Source organism: Delphinapterus leucas, chromosome 16, assembly GCF_059928025.1.
Source record: "Delphinapterus leucas isolate spDelLeu-1000000601 "Yukka" chromosome 16, BTC_Dleu_Yukka2, whole genome shotgun sequence".
NCBI classification, from domain to species: domain Eukaryota; kingdom Metazoa; phylum Chordata; class Mammalia; order Artiodactyla; family Monodontidae; genus Delphinapterus; species Delphinapterus leucas.
In genome coordinates this window covers 25067487-25087205 of record NC_143144.1, presented here as the reverse complement: position 1 = coordinate 25087205, position 19719 = coordinate 25067487, and the positions used below count along the sequence as shown (strand labels likewise).

The window sequence follows — 19719 nt, the reverse complement described above, 5'->3', positions numbered from 1 at the left end:
CAGCCTGGGAGCTGAGGGGAGGTCCGCGGAGGCGCGGCCCGAGGGGGCGGGGCTGGGGCACTGGGACTCGCGGGCCCTACGGAGTGCGCCTGCGCGCGGCGTGGGCTCGAGAGCGCCAGCAGCGTTAAAGGCTGCTCCCCGCCCTGCTAGCCGGTCCAGTCACGGCAGTGCGCAGGCGCAGAGCTTACTCCTTGTCAGTCGGCGTCGCGTGCTGGCTAGAAGCTTTGTAGCAGCGGCGGCAGCGGCGGCAGGTCTCCGGCATCATGAGCGGCTTCAGCAGCGAGGAGCGCGCCGCGCCCTTCACCCTCGAGTACCGAGTCTTCCTCAGTGAGTGTCGGAGGCCCGCGGCCCCTCCCTGCCCGCCCGCCCATTCATTCCTGGGCCTCGCCTCCCCTCCCGCCCTGGCGGCTGCGGCCCGCGCTCGGCACCTTGTCCCGGGCGCCGGCCGGGCTCCTCGGGCCGGTCCCGGGGGCCTGGGCGGGCCTGGCCCTCTCATTTCACACGTCCCGCTCGCGGCCAGGACGGCGTGCGTCGGCGTTCCTCTTTCACATGCTCGATTGGACCTGAACCTGGGCCAGGCTAGTTTTGCAGGTGTCCGGCTCGGGCAGTGTCTGATGGGAAAAGGAAACCACTGAGTCACCCTAGAAAAGGTGTCTGGGGGTAAACTAATCCCCGTAAGAGGATTATTCAGTTTGGAGGAACGGCGTGGCGAGGGGGAGGAGGTGATGGTGGTGACTCCCTAAGACCTTAATTCCTCCACTATAGCTCAGATTGTGGGTACGTAGCGGGGTCAAGTACAGGCCCTCGTCCGACAGACGGGGAAGCTGAGGCCCAGATCTGGAGCGATCAGTGGAGGACTGGACCCATCCCTCTGGGGCCCCAGTAGCGCTCCTGCCTACCTGACGCGTGCTTTCCAGTAGCACTGATGCTGGGAAAACGCCTTGTGAGACAGAAATCTGTTCCCCTCCAAACAGGTGACGTCAATCTGGGAAGCATGAGTAAGAAAGTGCCAAATTTTGGCCCCTGTGCAGCGGATCGCGTCTAAGGGGTACCTCCCCTAAGTCTGCGTTTAGAGCCGAGGAGGCCGCAGGCGCTGCTTTCCTTGGTGCACCACCTTTAGCCTTGTAGATGGGGGAAAGCTACCTCGGGTTTATCTTTATCCTCTTACCACCTCCCCACCTCCCCGCCCCCCCCCGCCCCCAAAAGATTATTAGAGATAACGGAGGCGTTTCTATTTTAACTTCTTTACAATTTTGTTCCCAAGGAAATAGGCAGGTGCCTTGAATTCTATGAGTTCCGGTGTATGAAGGGCAGTTAAGAGAGAGGAGGAGGGGATGAATGGTAATACTGAAAGAACAAAGCTCCTAGCAAAAAATAGCCTGGTGTGAGAGGAAAAGGAAAGTGAACTATAAAGTTACACAACTAAAGTTTAGATTGCCACGTAAAATCCAGTGACGTGTGGGACCTCTTCCACCCATTTTATTTAATTTCAGAATTCAGCAACAAGGGCAGTGCAGGAACTTTTGACAAATAGTTCCCTGAACTGTTTTTCTGGAGTTGGTGTTGGCTCCAGAATTTCTCTGCAGGAGGGATTTAGAGAGGTGACCGTCTAGTTTGTAGGTGGGGGGGATGATTAGGGTAATTGTTTTCAAGCTATATTTGCAGAACAAATACAGTTTTTACTTAGATTATGTATTGGTAGTGAGTACTATATAATTTTAATTTAAAAAATCATAGATTTCTTAATATCCTTAATAGGAGAAGATTTTTACCTCTATAATGTTACATTTGCCAGTCTCTTTAAAACTGGTGGTGGGTTGGATCGCAAGTCACTATTGACACTGAAGGGACCAGTATGCCATTGGGGATGGTCACAGATCAATTTTGCCTATTCCACTTTGAGTTTTTTTGTCCTTTTTTTTTTTTGGCCACGCCATGCGGCGTGCAGGATCTTAGTTCCCCAACCAGGAATCGAACCCGGCCCCTTCACAGTGAGAGCACAGAGTCCTAACCACTGGACTGCCAGGGAATTCCCTCCACTTTTATTTTTTAAATTTTTTTGTGGTACGTGGGCCTCTCACTGTCGCCTGGCCTCTCCCGTTGCGGAGAACAGGCTCCGGATGCACAGGCTCAGCGGCCATGGCTCACGGGCCCAGCCGCTCCACGGCATGTGGGATCTTCCCGGACCGGGGCACGAACCCGTGTCCTCTGCATCAGCAGGCGGACTCTCAACCACTGCACCACCAGGGAAGCCCTCCACTTTGATTTTTAATCATGAAGGGATGCAATGTGGACTGACCCTTAAGGTTTTCTAAAGAATAGTAAGGAAGTTTTAAAATTACTTTTTGGATATGGTAGTTAGGTCTCTAGAATACAGAAATTACCTGTGAAAGTGCTGTTACAGCTAGATTATCCTTAAGAAAAATCCTAATCTAAGATGGCTCTGTCTCCCTGGAACACCATTTAAAGCAACACGGTTTATAGTTTGGCAAATTGGTCCCCTGCCTTCTCCCAGAGCCCAAGTATTTCATTAGCTCTGTTAACTGTTAACCGGTATAAAATCAAACAATTTGATTGCTTTTTGTATACACGCACTGCTAGGCTTTGTGATACAAAGGCTTGTAAGGCAGTCCCCACCCTCACCATAGAGGTTAGTACCTTTTAGACCCCTAAGGAACATGTAGGATGAAAACCTAACCTGATCTTGGAGCAGTCAGGAAGGTGAAGTATATAGCCAGTTTTTCTGGGGTGGGAATAAAATCCGGTGAGTGGTGTTGATAATGGGAAGAGAGAGGGTATGTGGGAAATCTTGGTACCTTCTCAATTTTATTGTAAGCCTAAAAATTCTCTTAAAAAAAAAGTCTTAAAAAATGTGTACTTCATGCATCTGGAAATATAATTAACCAATAAAAGCAAAAACTTTTTCTAATTAATTTTGCAGAAAATGAAAGAGGACAATATATATCTCCATTTCATGATATTCCAATTTATGCAGATAAGGTAAGACATCCTTCTCTGACCGTAGTCTCATTGCTCAGATCAGTTAGTTCCACGTACGGATTTTCTTATATGTCTTAACAAGTGCTTAAAATGCCTCATTGTGCTGTGAGTTAAAGGTGCATTGACTAAATAAGGAGACAGTCTTAAATCTAGATTATTTGGTTAGAAGAAGCAACTATAATTTGGAGAAGGAGTAGAGGAACAGAAACAAATGTTTTAAAGCTGCCTTGGTTAAAAAAAAAAATCACCAGAATTGCTGGTAACTCTTTTTGTTTTTATTTTCATTTTTGCCTTTTTATATTTCCTATTTTTTTTTTACAAAGAGCATGCATTGTTTGTACAAAATTAAATAGCTATTTTTTTAAAAAGCCATTGCTTGTTTTAGCCTCCCTCCCAATAAGAGAAGTTTGTGCTGTATTTAGGAACTGACACAAGGACAAATGTCTGATTCTTTTTTATACCTTAAAATTTTTTTTCATTCAACCAAGAAGGATCCACACTGAGTGCAAATCTTTTTGAGTCGTAAAAGCTTCATAGGTTATTGATCTTCCTTAGCTAGATGTCAATACATAATACATGTGAATATCACATTCCGGTGCATGTCTAGAATAATAAAGATGAAATTTTATCCTTGTGTGTGCTGAGTCTTACTTTTTTTCTGTGCTTGACTATCATAAATAGATAAATTCATGTACTTCTACCAGGAAGATTGCTACAGTTCTGCACTGACACTTGGACACTGGCAGAAAATCTAACCTGAGTGTTGCTTCTGAGCAGCCTGCCTGAGCTGGGCTCTAGCTGGAGACAGTGGAGCAAACAGCCCAAGGGCAGTTATGTCCCACAGTTACAGGAGAGACCTCTAATTGGCATGTGTTCTCCTGTGGGATTCTCAAAGCTGTATTTATTCAGAAACTTTTAATTTGTTACATCTGATTCCCTGGGAGTTGACAAGAACTGCAGAATCCTTCCTTCCTCTTGAATTGGCATCATTTGGTTGGCTTAAATTAGGTGTTGTATAATTAATATGTATATCAAAGTACTTTGCAGTAACATCTCAGACCATTTTGAATAATGAAGAGGTATAAAATGATGACCCTAAGTTTACTGATGGTACCTTGTCATACAGATGTACTAGGGAAAGGAAACATTTTCTTGACCTGTAGCTGGGTTTCTTTGCGTTCATAAGTGTCTTAGCCTGTTTGGGCTGCTATAACAAAATACTATAGACTGGGTAGCTTATAAACAGCAGAAATGTACTGCTTACAGTTCTGGAGGCTGGAACTCTGAGATCAGGGTGCCAGCATGGTTGGGTAAGGGCCCTCTTCTGGTCGCAGACTTCTAGCTGTTTCCTTATGTGGTGGAAGGGGCTAGCGATCTCCCTGGAGCCTCTTCTATAAGGCACTCATCCCATTTATGAGGATTCCACCCTCATGTCTTAAGCATTTCCTAAAAGTCCCACCTACTATACCATCACCTTTGAGGGTTAGGATTCCAACATATGAGTTTTGGAGGGACACAAACATTCAGACCATAGCCTTAAGTTATTGGACAATATTCTAGCCAAGGACCAGAAGAATCATAGCAGTTATGGTGCCTAGTCTTGTTGCTGCTGCAAGTTACCCCCAAATAGGAAGCTGAGACTACATTTTGGTGTCGTGTAAAACATCTTCACTCAGGTCACTCTGCAACTCCTTGAAGTTTTTTACAGGACTGGCTGTATCTGTAGTCTGGGATTACTCAAATGAGTCTGCCTTTTGTACCACATTGGGCTGGCTCACGAGTACAAGCTCTTGCAAAGACTCTGGATTTCACCAGTGGTCCAGACGTCAGTGAACTTCAGCACTTCAGATTCCTGCCTCAGAGGCAGGAAAGAGTTCTTTTTGTTTTGTTTTTAAGGAAGTTTAGTTTATACAAAGCACAAATAAGGGTGTGGTACACATAACCTATTTTGGATTCTAGCCTAAACAAAAGATCTGATTAATTCCGTTGGTTACAGAAGAGTATGGTTTTTGAAAAAAAAATTTTCAATGTGATTAAGTTTATGTAAATACATTTTTGTGTGGGTAGCCATCGACTTTATCCCTAATATGGTCAGTCATTTGAGGGGTGATAATGAGGGAATGTGCCTTTAACACAACTCAGCTCTATAAGGAAAAAATGGCCAAAGGCTTATATTCTACTCCACAGCAGGACCTTTCAACGTGGACAGCATTTGATTTAGTATATGTGTCATTAGGTAATCCAGCCAGCCAGCTCTGGAAATCCTTGTGACTCAGATACCCTACTTGGGTTATTTCCAAATCCACTGGGTAAAAGAAGGCAAAGGCAAGGACTCACTGGATGTATATATATTGTAGGGCTGTTCTTTGCTTTGGGTCTATTTTGGAATCAAATATAAAAACACCTGTAGCTCAAAGTGTCTTCTGACATAAAACTTCTGAGATAACAGAAAATTTAACAATCCAGAACATAATCGGCATAAACAGTGTGAAACACTGGGTAGATTAAAAGCTTTATCTAAATCTTAGAGTACTCAAGTATCATGACTTGACGTTCTCATTTTAGAAGTTTGGTATTTTCTATTCTATATCTTAAACTTCCATGTTAAATACTAGTTCTAACAATATAGGCTTCTATAATGTTTTTCAGCTGACTGTTGGGAGAATATATAAATATGGAACTTTTCTCCTCTAAAAAAAAGTCGAGCTACTAGTCAAATAGGTGGGTGCTTCAGAAACTGAATAGGATATCTTTGGCAGTTGTGTATCATTCTTAAATTTTTAAAGATACTATCTTACTGTACCTGAAACTTTTAGAGGAGATAGGCCACCCAAGTGGATGCTTTTAAAATTATAGTTGAACCTTGAACAATGCTGGGGTTAGGGGCCCTGACTAGCGTATAATTTATAGTTGGCCTCCTGTATCTGAGATTCCTCCGTATCTGGAGATTCAACCGACAGACTGTGTAGTTCTGTAGTATTTACTATTGAAAAAAATCCACATATAAGTGGACCCACACAGTTCATACCTGTGTTGTTCAAGGGTCGGCAGTACTCACTTCCCTACAGGGTTTGCTTTGTTTTGAATTTTCTATTTCTTTTTGTAGATAGTTCTATAAATGGAACTTAAAAAAATGTCACCAAATTAATCATTTAAATACTGTTGGTCTTCTCCAACTTTATATGTATATAGAATGGTTGGGGTTTTGTTTTATGTTTTCCAAACCGAAGTTAGAACTGGCAGCAGAGATGAAAACTGATAACAGACTTAATTGGCATGTCATAACTAAGAATAAAGTCCTATTTTTTCCCTTCAGATGAGCTTTAAGGTGACTAAATTTTGAAAACAGATATTCTAACCATAATATCTGTGGTTTAACAATTTTCTCAAAAGATAAAGTTGTAAAACAAACTTAACAAAACAGAAACAGACATACGTAAAGAGAACAAACTGGTGGTTGCCAGAGGCGGGGATGAGGGAAATAGGTGTGGGAGATTAAGAGGTAAATCTTCCAGTTATAAAATAAGTCATGGGGTTGTAGTGTACAGCGTGGGGAGTATAGTCAATATTGTAGTAACTTTGTATGGTGACAGATGGTAACGACTTACTGTAGTGATGATTCTGTAATGTATAGAAGTATCAAATCACCATGTGGTACAGCTGAAACTTGTATAATATTTTAAGTCAATTATACTTCGATCAAAAAAAAAGTTAAAAGGGCTTCCCTGGTGGCGCAGTGGTTGGGAGTCCGCCTGCCGATGCAGGGGACACGGGTTCGTGCCCCGGTCCAGGGGGATCCCGCGTGCCGCAGAGCAGCTGGGCCCGTGGGCCGTGGCCGCTGGGCCTGCGCGTCCGGAGCCTGTGCTCCGCAGCGGGAGGGGCCGCAGCGGTGAGAGGCCTGCGTACCACACACACACACACACACACACAAAAAGTAAAAGGACAAAAGTTTTTTGGATAGCTTTGACTACAAAAAAAAGTTGTGTTGATTAAATATGCATGTAATGTGCAGTCACAATGCCTGGCTTATAAAGTCTCGATATACAAAAACCAAAAAAACCCCCCAAAACCCCACAATAGGATGATGATGTTAACCATAATGACTGGTTATGTCTGAAGCCTTTCGGAGCTCTACTGTATAAAGATCGCTGAACTGGAAGTAAGAAACCTTGGTTTTAGTCCTGGTTTTACCACTAACTGGCTTTGCCATATTGAGCAAGTTGCTTTACCTCTGAGCACTATTGGTCTTAGTGGGTGTTTTAGATTACATTTAGCACTATGCTAAAGCCCTTATGTGGATTTTCTCCTTTAGCCATCATTTCAGTCTGTGAGCTGGGTTCTTTCAGTAACTTAATTGTCCAGGATTACCAACTAGAATTCATAAGCGGTAGTGGCAGGATTCAGACCCAGGCATTCTTGTTCAGAACCTGTGGTGTTAGCCACTGAGCCACACTGCCTCGAGTGATAAAGGTGGTGGATTTTACTTTGTGCTTTTTGATATTTTCCAAATTTTCTACAGTAACTATCTCTCTGATATTTACAAAGAAAAAAAGCAGAATAAAAGGCTTGCTTAATTTTTTTTTTTTTTTACACTTAGAATTCAAGGGAAATGAGTAAGAACTTCCTTCATTCGGGAAAGCTATAAAGTCTTCTAGTCCAGGAATTCTTGGTGGCCCTGAGACCCTGGAATACTCATCGATGGGTTTCTGAGGTTCCGAGTTCTGTCTGAAATTGCAGTTTGGTGTAAATGTGCATTTTTCTTGGAAAAGGTTCTATGGTGAAAATTCTTAGTCATTGCAGATCATAGAAGATGTTGACAGCTGGAAATGCAGACTCTTGCTTGATTTTATAAAGATAAGAAAGTAAACAGATTATGGTTAGAATATCTGTTTTCAAAGTTGAGTCATCTTAAAGCTCATCTGAGGGGAAAAAATAGGAGCTTATTCTTAGTTATGGCGTGTCAATTAAGTTTTATTACTTTCTGTGTATGTGGCATATGGCAGTATGCATTACCAAATACAATAGTTTGTTGAAACTGCTATGAGTAGAACATCTGTGTGATTGGAAAACAAATGAGCATTACTGAAAGGTGTTTGTTTTTTAACTATCTCCCCTGCTCAACAATTTGTTGAGCAATTTTTTCGGGGGTTGGTATAAATCACATTTTCCTTTGTGAAGTTATAATTCTAAATGAATAAGAAGCACACAGTGTGAACTTCGGTCATCATATTTCTTCTGTGTCAGCTTCTCCAATAGACATTTTTCAGCTTTATTAAGGTATGACTGACAAATAGTCATTGTATTTAAGGTGTTCAGTGTGATGTTCTGATATATGTATACATTGTGAAATGATCCCACTAATCACGTTAGTTAGCCTCTACCACCTCACCTATTTATTTTGGTTGTGTGTACGGTGAGAACACTTAAGAACTACTCTCTTAGCAACTTCCATAGAGCCATACTGTACATTAGGTTTCCAGAACTTATCACTTATAACTGAAAGTTTGTACCCTTTGATCAACATCCCCTCATATCTCCCACCCGTCCAGCCTTTGGCAACCATTTTTCTACTTTCTGTTTCTATAAGTTCAACTGTTTTAGATTCCACATACAAGTGAGTTTATGTAGTATTTGTCTTTCTCTGTCTGACTTATTTCACTTAGCGTAATATCTTCCACATTCATCCGTGTTGTCACAAATGGCAGGGTTTCCTTTTTTCTTTTTTAAAAAAGCCTGAATATTCCAGTGTGTGTGTGTGCACGTGTGTGTGTGTGTGTGTGTGTGTGTGTGTATGTATGTATGTATCACATCTTCTTTATCCACTCATCCATTGATGGACACTTAGGTTGTTTCTGTATCTTGGCTATTGTGAATAATGCTGCAGTGAACATGGCAGTACCAATATTTCTTAGAGATTCTGATTTAATTTCTTTTGGATAAATACCCAGAAGTGGGATTGCTGTATCATATGGTATTTCTTATTTTGTGTTTTGAGGAACTGCCATGCTGTTTTCCATAATGGTGCACCAATTTACAATTCCATTGATACTGCACAGGAGGAACCCATTTACTTTTAACAACTTAGAATATATCCTGTAATCACAGAACTGGCTTTGAAGCCAAAACTTAAAACCAAGTGTTACTTGGTGAGCATTTAATAGGATAAAAATATTCTTGGAAATGATGAAATCTGCTATACCTTTACAAAAGCACCTTTATGGGAGTAGAGCATTTCCTTACTAACTACATGAGCTCTTCTGATAGGAATTTTATTCTCCAAAAATACTCTAGAGATAAAAAAAAAAAGGCAAACTGCCCTTGTTTTCTATTAGCCTCTTGCTTTATATCTAATCTCTAGATAAATTTAGAAGAAAATCCTCTCTACCACCATTGTTTTCCTCCAAATTTTATTGCAAAATGGAAAAATAAAGGATGGTGAAATCAGGATGATTTTGTATTTCTTCGTAAGTCTGGTATTTATTGTACTTGTTTCTGAAGTTATCTAGAGAAACACATGAAGAGTCAACTTAAATGCTAATTTAAGTCACTTATGCAGTTTTGCAATACAGTAAGTCATGTTCACTAGGCTTCAGATCCAGTGTTGGGAAAAGATCATAAGTCATGAGGTGTTCATAAGTCTCCCAATAAAGACACATTTAACTTTACTACTAAGATTCAGAGATGGGATGTAATTAAGAGTATGTTCCCTGTATATGTACTTAATGATATTAGAAATAATAGCCTACCAAGTAGCCATAGCCTATTCATTAGTAAATGACTTGTCAGACTACTAACTTGATCCACAAGAAAACTAACCAGTTTGGAGATGAGACCTATGATCACGGTACTACTGTGATACTCCTGTTTCATCAATGAAGTTAAAAGCCCGATCAATATATAGGTTATATTTCTTCTATCTGTAAAACAATTTTATTTTAAATCTTTTTGATTAGTGGAATGCTATGATTTAGACTTAAGTTTCTAATCTCCTTAGAATCTGGACATCTATAACATTAACATTCTTGTCTTCCTGTTGAAATGACTGTAAATCTGGGAAGTCAGACTGATTGCTATGTCTCTGACTTTGGAAGTCAGAGTTTAGAGCTATGCTTTGCCTTTCCCCTGCCTCCTACAGCCTTGTCAGCATCATCCTACTTGGGATACCAATGTCTTCCTTTCTCTGAAACTGTAAACAGGGAGCTGAAAGCTTGGTGCCAGAGCAGGGATTGAGAATCCAGAGCATAGCAGAAGTGGAGAACAGTTCTGAGAAGTCCTAACAATGGGAATAATAAGACACTAAATCCAGGATTGAGCTAAGTAGTAGTTTAAACCAGTTAGGATTAGAGAAAAAAGGCATGAATTTTTAACTAGGTACTACTAAATTTCCTAAAATCTTGTCTCATTCTTTTAAATGCCGTAAACATTGGAAATATTAGAATGCATAATTTTTTCCAGTTTTTCATGTAAAATACATAAAGCATAAAATTTACCGTTCTATTTTAAAGCATACAGTTTGGAGGTATTAAGTACATTCATATTGTTGTGGAACCATCACCACCCTTCATCTCCAGAGCTCCTTTCATCTTGGAAAACTTGCATTCCATACTCATTAAACATTAATTCCCCAGTCCCCTGGCAACCACCATTCTGCTTTCTGTCGCTATGAATTCGACTTCTCTAGATCCCTCATGTAAGTGGAATCATATAGTCATTTGTCTTTTTGTGACTGGCTTATTTCACTTAGCATAATGTCCTCAAGGTTCATCCATGTCGTACTACATGTCAGAATTTCCTTTTTAAGGCCGAATAATATTCCATTGTATGTACATACCACATTTTGCTTATCCATTCATCCTTTGATGGACACTTGGGTTGCTTCTGCATTTTAGCTATTTTGAATACTGTTTCCATGAACATGGGTGTACAGATATCTCTTCAAGACCCTGCTTTCAATTTTGGGGGGTATATACCCAGAAGTGGAATTGCTGGATCATATGGTAATTCTATTTTTAATTTTTTGAGGAACCACCATACTGTTTTCCACAGTGGCTGTACCATTTTACATTCCTACCAACAGTGCACAAGAGTTCCAAATAGAATGCATAATGTTTTAACAGTAAAAGTGTTTTTTTCTAGTAGCAATGGAGTGATTGGTTGAAATTCTCATGTCAGTTGCCCTGAAAATCCTAAGTATCATTCTGTACCTAGTGGCAACACGCTGAATTGTAGCCATGGTGTCTAGGAGAAATAAACTGTTCTTTACTAGTAGTTCCTTCTAAAGAATAAGAACGTCTGCCCTTTTTAATATCAAAATAATAAAAAAAAAAACCCTCTGTTTTGATAATGATTGATGGGGAAAGTAGTGACAAAATTACTACACATTCATTGCTTTAAAAAAAGATACAGGGACTTCCCCGGTGGCACAGGGGTTAAGAATCTGCCTGCCAATGCAGGGGACACGGGTTCAAGCCCTGGTCCGGGAAGATCCCACATGCTGCGGAGCAACTAAGCCCGTGCACCACAACTAATGAGCCTGCGCTCTAGAGCCCGTGCTCCGCAACAAGAGAAGCCACCGCCATGAGAGGCCCGCGCACCACAATGAAGAGTAGCCCCCGCTTGCCACACCTAGAGAACGCCCACGTGCAGCAACGATGACCCAACCAGCCAAAAATAATTAATTAATTTTTTAAAAGATCCAGTAATCACTACGGTATCTACATACACTTGAAAACATGCTAAACATTCATTTTACAGACTAGTCCCTCGCCTAGCTTTGTGGACCCCAGGCTACAGCATGAGGCCTGCAAGCTGAAATGACCTGGTTTGGCGATCCAACTCTTAGGGAGTTAAAAGCGCTTTAATTCTGTTCACTGCTAGTATCTGGCACAAAACAGTGGTGCTCAATAAATATATGTTGGCAAAAATGAATGAATTGTCTCTGAGGCTCCTTGCAGGATACTCCTTGCTATTTTTGGCCCAGCTAATTTCTCAAAAGTACCAAACCCTCAGGCTTTCGGAGTTCTTCTGTTTGCAGTAGTCTTTTCCTGAAAGATGTTTTCTTTCCTGTAATGATGGTTCTTTCTTCTCTCTTTCTCTTCTTTTCTTCTGCTTTCCTATTATGTAGGTTTGTAATATTAGGTAATGTGGTTTTTGAGGATCTCTATGTATTTATCATTTAATTCCATTAAAGTGTTCAGTATAGTTTCCAAACTTTGAATCACTGATTTTAGCTTTATTTGCTACATTTTTTCTTGAGGCAATTTATTCATTTGGTAATATTTTCTTTTAAAAAACTAGCCAGTTTCTTTGGTTTTCTCTTCTCAGGTGATCTTTCATGTAGTAACAGCTCCATCTTGTGGACCTTTAGGGTATTACTGCTGTACACTTTTAAGTTTGACTTGGTGTTGGACGTGCAGATCTTTCATTTTAACACCTGAGGCATAGGGGTGGTGCTAGACAGACACAGGTCTCGCTTACAATGAGTAGAATGAAATGTAATCGAAGATTGGGACTGAGGTTTCCTACCCATGAACAATGTGTTACTTTTTCTAAAACCATCCAGTTATGACTTTACAGGGATAGAGCAGTTTATTCAGTCCTGGATTTAAACAATGTCTCCATTCATTGTGGTTTTTATATTGTATAGAGTAGGCAGACGTCAGGAGGCTTGGAGCAGAAACTATGGAATACTTTAGTCTCCCTCAGTAAGTGACAGAAATTTTAGCCTCTTGAATGCAAATCTGTGGAGCTTTCTGCTTGGCTAAAATAGCAAGAAGCTAATTATTGTCTGGAAATCTTTGACTTATTCCCTTGTATTCAATAGCTTATCAGTACCTGTTTTTTGTTTGTTTGTCTGTTTTTTGCGGTACACGGGCCTCTCACTGTTGTGGCCTCTCCCGTTGCGGAGCACAGGCTCCGGACGCGCAGGCTCAGCAGCCATGGCTCATGGGCCCAGTCGCTTTGAGACATGTGGGATCTTCCCGGACCGGGGCACGAACCCATGTCCCCTGCCTCGGCAGGCGGACTCTCAACCACTGCTCCAGCAGGGAAGCCCAGTACCTGTTTTTTGATGCAAAGTAGCAAAGAAGTAATTCTAGCAAGTTTGTAACTAAGTGATTTTCATTTTAAATCAACTGTTTAAAATATGCATTTTATAAAAGTAATGGCAGAGTTGGCTTCATGTGTGCCCTTTGTAGAGGTTTGAAATTGAAAAACTGAACTTAGTTTTATTCCTTGGCAAAAATAATTTTCTGACTATTTAAAGCTCAGTTTTAATTACAAAATGTATTTCAACTTGGTATTTGACTCTGGTGTGCAAAGGAGATGACAACGTGTGATTTTTTCATTAATTGGGTTTTTAAGCAGTTAAGCATCTGAGAATTTTTTAATATGTCATCCAATTTCAAGTAGTCCATTTAAGGCTGTAAACTAATTACAATAGAACTGCCATTGATTAAAATATTTTTGGAACATAATATTTTATCTTCAGTATCAAACTTCTTGTGTCTTTGAGGAGTACCTGATTTTTAAAAACAGCCTAATTGGGAGAATAATGTGGGCAATCAAGCTGATTGATTTTGTTTGAGGCTAAAACTAACGTATGACAAATAAATTTTCTGATTTGGGGCTTGTCTTATAAACCCCCTCTGAAATAGAAGTTCCAAAAACATTTTGAGTAATTGCACTGTCACTGGAGGATATGCATAGCCTATAGAGACAGTTGCTTTGAAGATGGCCCTCCTCAGAGATACAAGTTCTGCTATGTTTAAAACTGTTTCCGTTCTTTATAGGAAAATTCTTTCCACCCCACCCTCTCAACATTTTATTATGAAAAATTTACTATGTTTATTAAAACAAACAAAAACTTTAAAGAAAAATACAGTGAACAATCATACACCCACTACTTTGATTCTACAATTATTTTGCTGTATTTGCTTTATCTCTTCATCCATCAGTCTGCCTTATTTTTTGATGCATTTTGTTGAAAGTCCGTGACTTCAAAGATTTGATACAATGAACAGTTTAACTTTGGAAGGACTGGGGCATACTCATTGAAGTAATAGAATAAATGAACTCCTGTGACCATCTCACCTTCTCTGTGTTTTTCAGGATGTGTTCCACATGGTGGTTGAAGTACCACGCTGGTCGAATGCAAAAATGGAGGTATGTTTCACCTTTGCTAGTCAGATGTTGGATATTAGTTTTGATCTAGTTGCACCGATTTGCTCAAGGGTTAAACAACTAATGTCCAAGGTTGTCCTCTTTCTAGTCCCAATCTATTTTCCAGCTGTATCTCCCATTGCCTGCCAGTCTTCCCTCTGTGCTCCAACTAAACTCAACCATTTACTATTTACAAATATGCTACAGACTTTCCTTCTGTCATTCCCAAAGCCTAGAATTACCTTTTTCTCTTTTGTCTTCTTCCCTTTAATTCCATCGTTGACTCCTCCATGTAGTCAACAGGCTTGCTTCAGTCACTCCAGCCATAAATGATTTTATTGGAATTTTTGTCACATTTTGTTAATTTATTTCTTTTTAAATTTTTTTATTTATTTATTTTTGGCTGTGTTGGGTCTTCATTGTGGTGCGCGGGCTTCTCATTGCGGTGGCTTCTCCTGTTCCAGAGCACAGGCTCTAGGTGCGTGGGCTTCAGTAGTTGTGGCACGAGGGCTCAGTAGTTGTGGAGCACGGGCTTAGTTGCTCTGCGGCATGTGGGATCTTCCCGGACCAGGGCTCGAACCCGCGTCCCCTGCATTGGCAGGTGGATTCTTAACCACTGTGCCACCAGGGAAGTCCCTGTTAATTTTTTTCTGATGATACCTAATAGATTTGACTTTTCATTATGGATATTTGTAACATTTTCTGTCACTTAATAATGCTTTCTGACAGTAACAACACTTCACATGTAATAGACAGCCAAATATTTGAATAATTTTAAATGTTTTAAAGGAAAGCTGAAGTTAGATATTTTCTCAAATGTTAGGATTTATTCCAGTTAATTTTTGCTTTCTGGAATTAGTAAATGTTCTTTTTCCCTTCGTGATAGTTCCTGTATACCTCAAATGTTTTCCACTTAAAGGCTGGTTATGGAGAAACTTATTTCAAATTATAAAAGTGTTAGGGGTAAAAATATATCATTAAAGTGGAACTAGTGCATTTCATAATTCATTTCCTTAAATCCCTATTTGAATAGTATTTCACATACAAATATACAATGATTTGAAATTTTTTATTTCAGATTGCTACAAAGGATCCTTTAAACCCAATTAAACAAGATGTGAAAAAAGGAAAACTCCGTTATGTTGCAAATTTGTTCCCTTATAAAGGATATATCTGGAACTATGGTGCCATCCCTCAGGTATGTCTCTGTGCACTTGCTAGAAATGTACTTTTTAGCTTACAAAAATTTAACCTACTACTGTTAGTAAAAAAGATTTAAACACCTTCAAAAAGTTTTGCTATAGTAGATTATAAAAACATAAGGGGTAATTAACTCATTTTAATACTTCCTTAAATAACTTATTTTCAAGATGAACTAAAAGGTAAATATTTACAATGTTTGAATTCACATTTGAAAGTTTGTTCTTTTCTGAAATATTTTTTTATATGGACTGGTTATAAACTACACAAATTCTTTCTTTACAGAACGAGTGGCATATCTATTGAGAGAGGCCATGTAGACTAGTGCTTAAAAGCACTGATCTTATGGCACCACACAGGTGAGGGCGCAAATTCCAAGTCTGCCACTTACTTTTTTTTTAGATTTTTTTTGATGTGGACAATTTTAAAAGTCTTTATTGAATTTGTTACAATATTCCTTCTGTTTTATGTTTTGGTTTTTTGGCCGGGAGGCATGTGGGATCTTAACTCCCCCATCGAACCCGCACCCCCTGCGTTGGGAGGCAAAGTCTTAACCACTGGACTGCCAGGGAAGTCCCAGTTGCAGCCTTCTAAAGCTTAAATCAGATTCATTATCATGTCCCTGCTTAAAACCTACCAGTGGCCCTCACTAAAACTGAAAATAAATCTAAACTGTCTACGAAAGCTTATCTAACTTGCCTCTGCTTCTTCCTCCCTGAGACGTTAATATTTTCTCCTGGGATATTCCTAGTACATAGCTTGTGTGTCTATTTGAGGAATAAAGCACTTAGTACCTGGCACATGTAAGTTCTCACAGCTGCTGACTTGTATCTCTATAGTCCTGATTACTTTCTTTGTGCCAAGCTATTTGTGGTAAAGCAATAATGGGATTCTGTTTCCTAAACAGTCAAAACTTTGAGGAGGGGGGACATCTGCATTGTTTACCAATTTATCCCCAGCACAATACCAGTGTGTAGTAGACTCTTATTTAATATTTGAATGAAGAATCACTAGAATCATGTCTACAATGAGTAAATAACGTATATTTAATTCTGGTTTGGTTAAGCTAATGCTGTGGCACTTAGGATCTTTAAATGAAATATTCAATTTATTTTCTTCCTGTTGATAAATGGTTTGTTTTTATTAACCATTAAGTCTATTAAGTGGAATCTACTGTGAAACGATCTGTAAGTTACTAAAACATAGGTCAAACCCATCCAGCTTACTAGGTAGTCACAAAGTCGTTTGCTTTCGTTACAGCACTTCACCTTGTGCTTCAGTTGATTCACTATTTAGCCTTGAAATATCATCCCTCTGGGAACACATTGCTGAAATACTTACACTTCTGTAGGTTGGATTTGGCTTTGTTGGGTCCAGTCTTCCTTTTCCCCCTTTACTTTTATCTCTCTGCCTTTACTCCAGCCGAGTAAGCAAACAAATCCAAGAAATATGTTCCGGATTGGGAGGGAAAAGAACCAAAACAACAGCTACACTTTAAACTGAACTTCCTGGCAGGCACAGGCCATCACTTCTTCTGTGAGCTGCTCTGCAAGGACTCTGTCTTGCAGTTTAGCAGGGAAGAAACCCAGCAATTTAAAGCTTCAGCAAATCCTGATTAAACTTTTTATTCTTGGCTCCTTGTCAGCGATGACATTTTTGCCACCAGCACACGTCATTTCCATCTTAATATTATCACCTACCCATCTCTGCTTGGAGATTTATTTTAAAGAAAATCTGGTTAGTAGAAGATAGTAAGTACTAAAAGTTCATCAAAGCAGTTTTCTTTTACTATATTTTTTAAGTGAACATCTGGCTCTACATTTGTGTTTGCATATTGTCTCAGTTATTAGATAGTTGGGTTTTGTTTGTTTAAAATAGCATCATTATCCATTTTAAAGATTAAATTTAGTTCCGCATTATGCACTTAATAGGAGCCCAGCATTTAGTTAAGATTATTGTGTGTAATTAAGATTCTTAGATGTGAATAAAGAATTATTTTTAAAAAAGATCTTTTTAATGAGAATAAATAGCTGAAGATTCATATTTTTGCAGAAAGATCATGGGATGTTATCTTTTAATGCCAACATGACCCACTTTGTCATTAGCATATACGGGAATGATATACTGTATCTTATTTTTTTTTTTTAGACTTGGGAAGACCCAAGACACAATGATGAACACACCGGCTGCTGTGGTGACAATGACCCAATTGATGTGTGTGAAATTGGAAGCAAGGTAACGGAATCTGAAATATTTTTCTGTAGAGTTGAGATGATATCAATGAAATATACAAACTTCATACTTTTAAAAATATTGTAAATAACATATATGAATATTAGTGAAATTATGATGGGTCTCTTTGGGTGACAAAAGCTTCCATTCCATTCTAAGCATTTCTACATTATAATTTGTACATTTAAACCTAGCCTAGAAAAAAATGTGTATTGTATGCCTGTGTGTGGAAGAACTGTACATGTTCTGCATTGCTTTAGAAGGCAGATGAGTAGTCAATAGATGAAGGCTACCAGGAGGCAACAAGGCAAACCTTGCCTAAGGATTTGGAATGACCAGTGAATTGGCCCAAACCAGGTAACCTCATGAGTTGGAGATTTATGGTAGGGATTCTTCCCTCAAGTAGGGGTTGCTCTAAGATTCTGACTATAGTTATTTTCTTTATGATCTTTCCCAGCCTCAAGAAAATCTTAAGCGACTGAAAAGAAAGTTGTCATTCAGTTGCTTAACTCATCAAGTTCAGGCATATTGTATGACTTGCCTAACTCGGTGACTTCTATAAAATAAAAGGTAAAGAAAGTACATTAAAATAGGCATTTGAAATAAATTATGGAGGACTTTTTCTTCAGCACCATCGATGACAGATTAAAAACATTAATTACCCTCAACTCTGATGGGACTAATGGACACTTGTTTGGCTTTTTTTTTTAACATCTTTATTGATAATTGCTTTACATTGTTCTGTTAGTTTCTGCTGTATAACAAAGTGAATCAGCTATATGTATACAGATATCCCCATATCCCTTCCCTCTTGTGTCTCCCTCCATCCCTCCCTATCCCACCCCTCTAGATGGTCACAAAGCACCAAGCTGATCTTCCTGTGCTATGCAGCTGCTTCCCACTAGCTATCTGTTTTACATTCGATAGTGTATGTATGTCAATGCCACTCTCTTACTTTGTCTCAGCTTACCCTTCCCCCTCCCTTTGTCCTCAAGTCCATTCTCTACATCTGCATCTTTATTCCTGTCCTGCCCCTAGGTTCTTCAGAACCATTTTTTTTTTGATTCCATATATATATGTTAGCATACGGTATTTGTTTTTCTCTTTCTGACTTACGTCACTCTGTATGACAGACTCTAGGTCCATCCACCTCACTACAAATAACTCAAGTTTGTTTCTTTTTATGGCTGAGCAATATTCCATTGTATATATGTGGCACATCATCTTTATCCATTCATCTGTCGATGGACACTTAGGTTGGTTCCATGTCCTGGCTATTGTAAATAGTGCTGCAGTGAACATTGTGGTACATAACTCTTTTTGAATTATGATTTTCTCAGGATATATGCCCAGTAGTGGGATTGCTGGGTCATATGGTAGTTCTATTTTTAGTTTTTTAAGGAAGCTCCATACTGTTCTCCATAGTGGCTGTATCAATTTACATTCCCACCAACAGTGCAAGAGGGTTCCCTTTTCTCCACACCCTCTCCAGTATTTATTGTTTGTAGATTTTTTGATGATGGCCATTCTGACCAGTGTAAAGTGATACCTCATTTTAGTTTGGATTTGCATTTCTCTAATTATTAGTGACGTTGAGCATCCTTTCATGTGTTTGTTGGCATTCTGCATATCTTTGGAGAAATGTCTATTTAGGTCTTCTGCCCATTTTTGGGTTGGGTTGTTTGTTTTTTTGATATTGAGCTGCATGTAAATTTTGGAGATTAATCTTTTGTCAGTTGCTTCATTTGCAAATACTTTCTCCCATTCTGAGGGTTATCTTTTCGTCTAGTTTATGGTTTCCTTTGCTGTGCAAAAGCTTTTAAGTTTCATTAGGTCCCGTTCATTTTTGTTTTTATCTCCATTTCTCTAGGTGGTGGGTCAAAAAGGATCTTGCTGTGATTTATGTCATAGAGTGTTCTGCCTATGTTTTCCTCTAAGAGTTTTATAGTATCTGGCCTTACATTTAGATCTTTAATCCATTTTGAGTTTATTTTTGTGTATGGTGTTAGGGAGTGTTCTAATTTCATTCTTTTCATGTAGCTGTCCAGTTTTCCCAGCACCACTTATTTAAGAGGCTGTCTTTTCTCTATTGCATATTCTTGCCTCCTTTATTAAAGATAAGGTGAC

General features: G+C 39.4%; 1 protein-coding gene across 2 annotated transcripts in view; it reads left to right on the top strand.

Moving 5' to 3' along the window:
- Window positions 1–151: 151 nt before the first annotated feature.
- PPA1 (inorganic pyrophosphatase 1) overlaps window positions 152–19719 on the top strand; it is a 36801-nt gene continuing 17233 nt past the window's right edge. For both annotated transcript variants that reach the window (XM_089897603.1, XM_022590787.3), the window contains exons 1-5: window positions 152–327; window positions 2942–3000; window positions 14110–14163; window positions 15239–15358; window positions 17509–17595. In XM_089897603.1, coding sequence (XP_089753729.1) covers window positions 264–327; window positions 2942–3000; window positions 14110–14163; window positions 15239–15358; window positions 17509–17595 — 384 coding nt within the window. In that variant the 5' untranslated portion in view covers window positions 152–263. The remainder of the gene's footprint in view (window positions 328–2941; window positions 3001–14109; window positions 14164–15238; window positions 15359–17508; window positions 17596–19719) is intronic.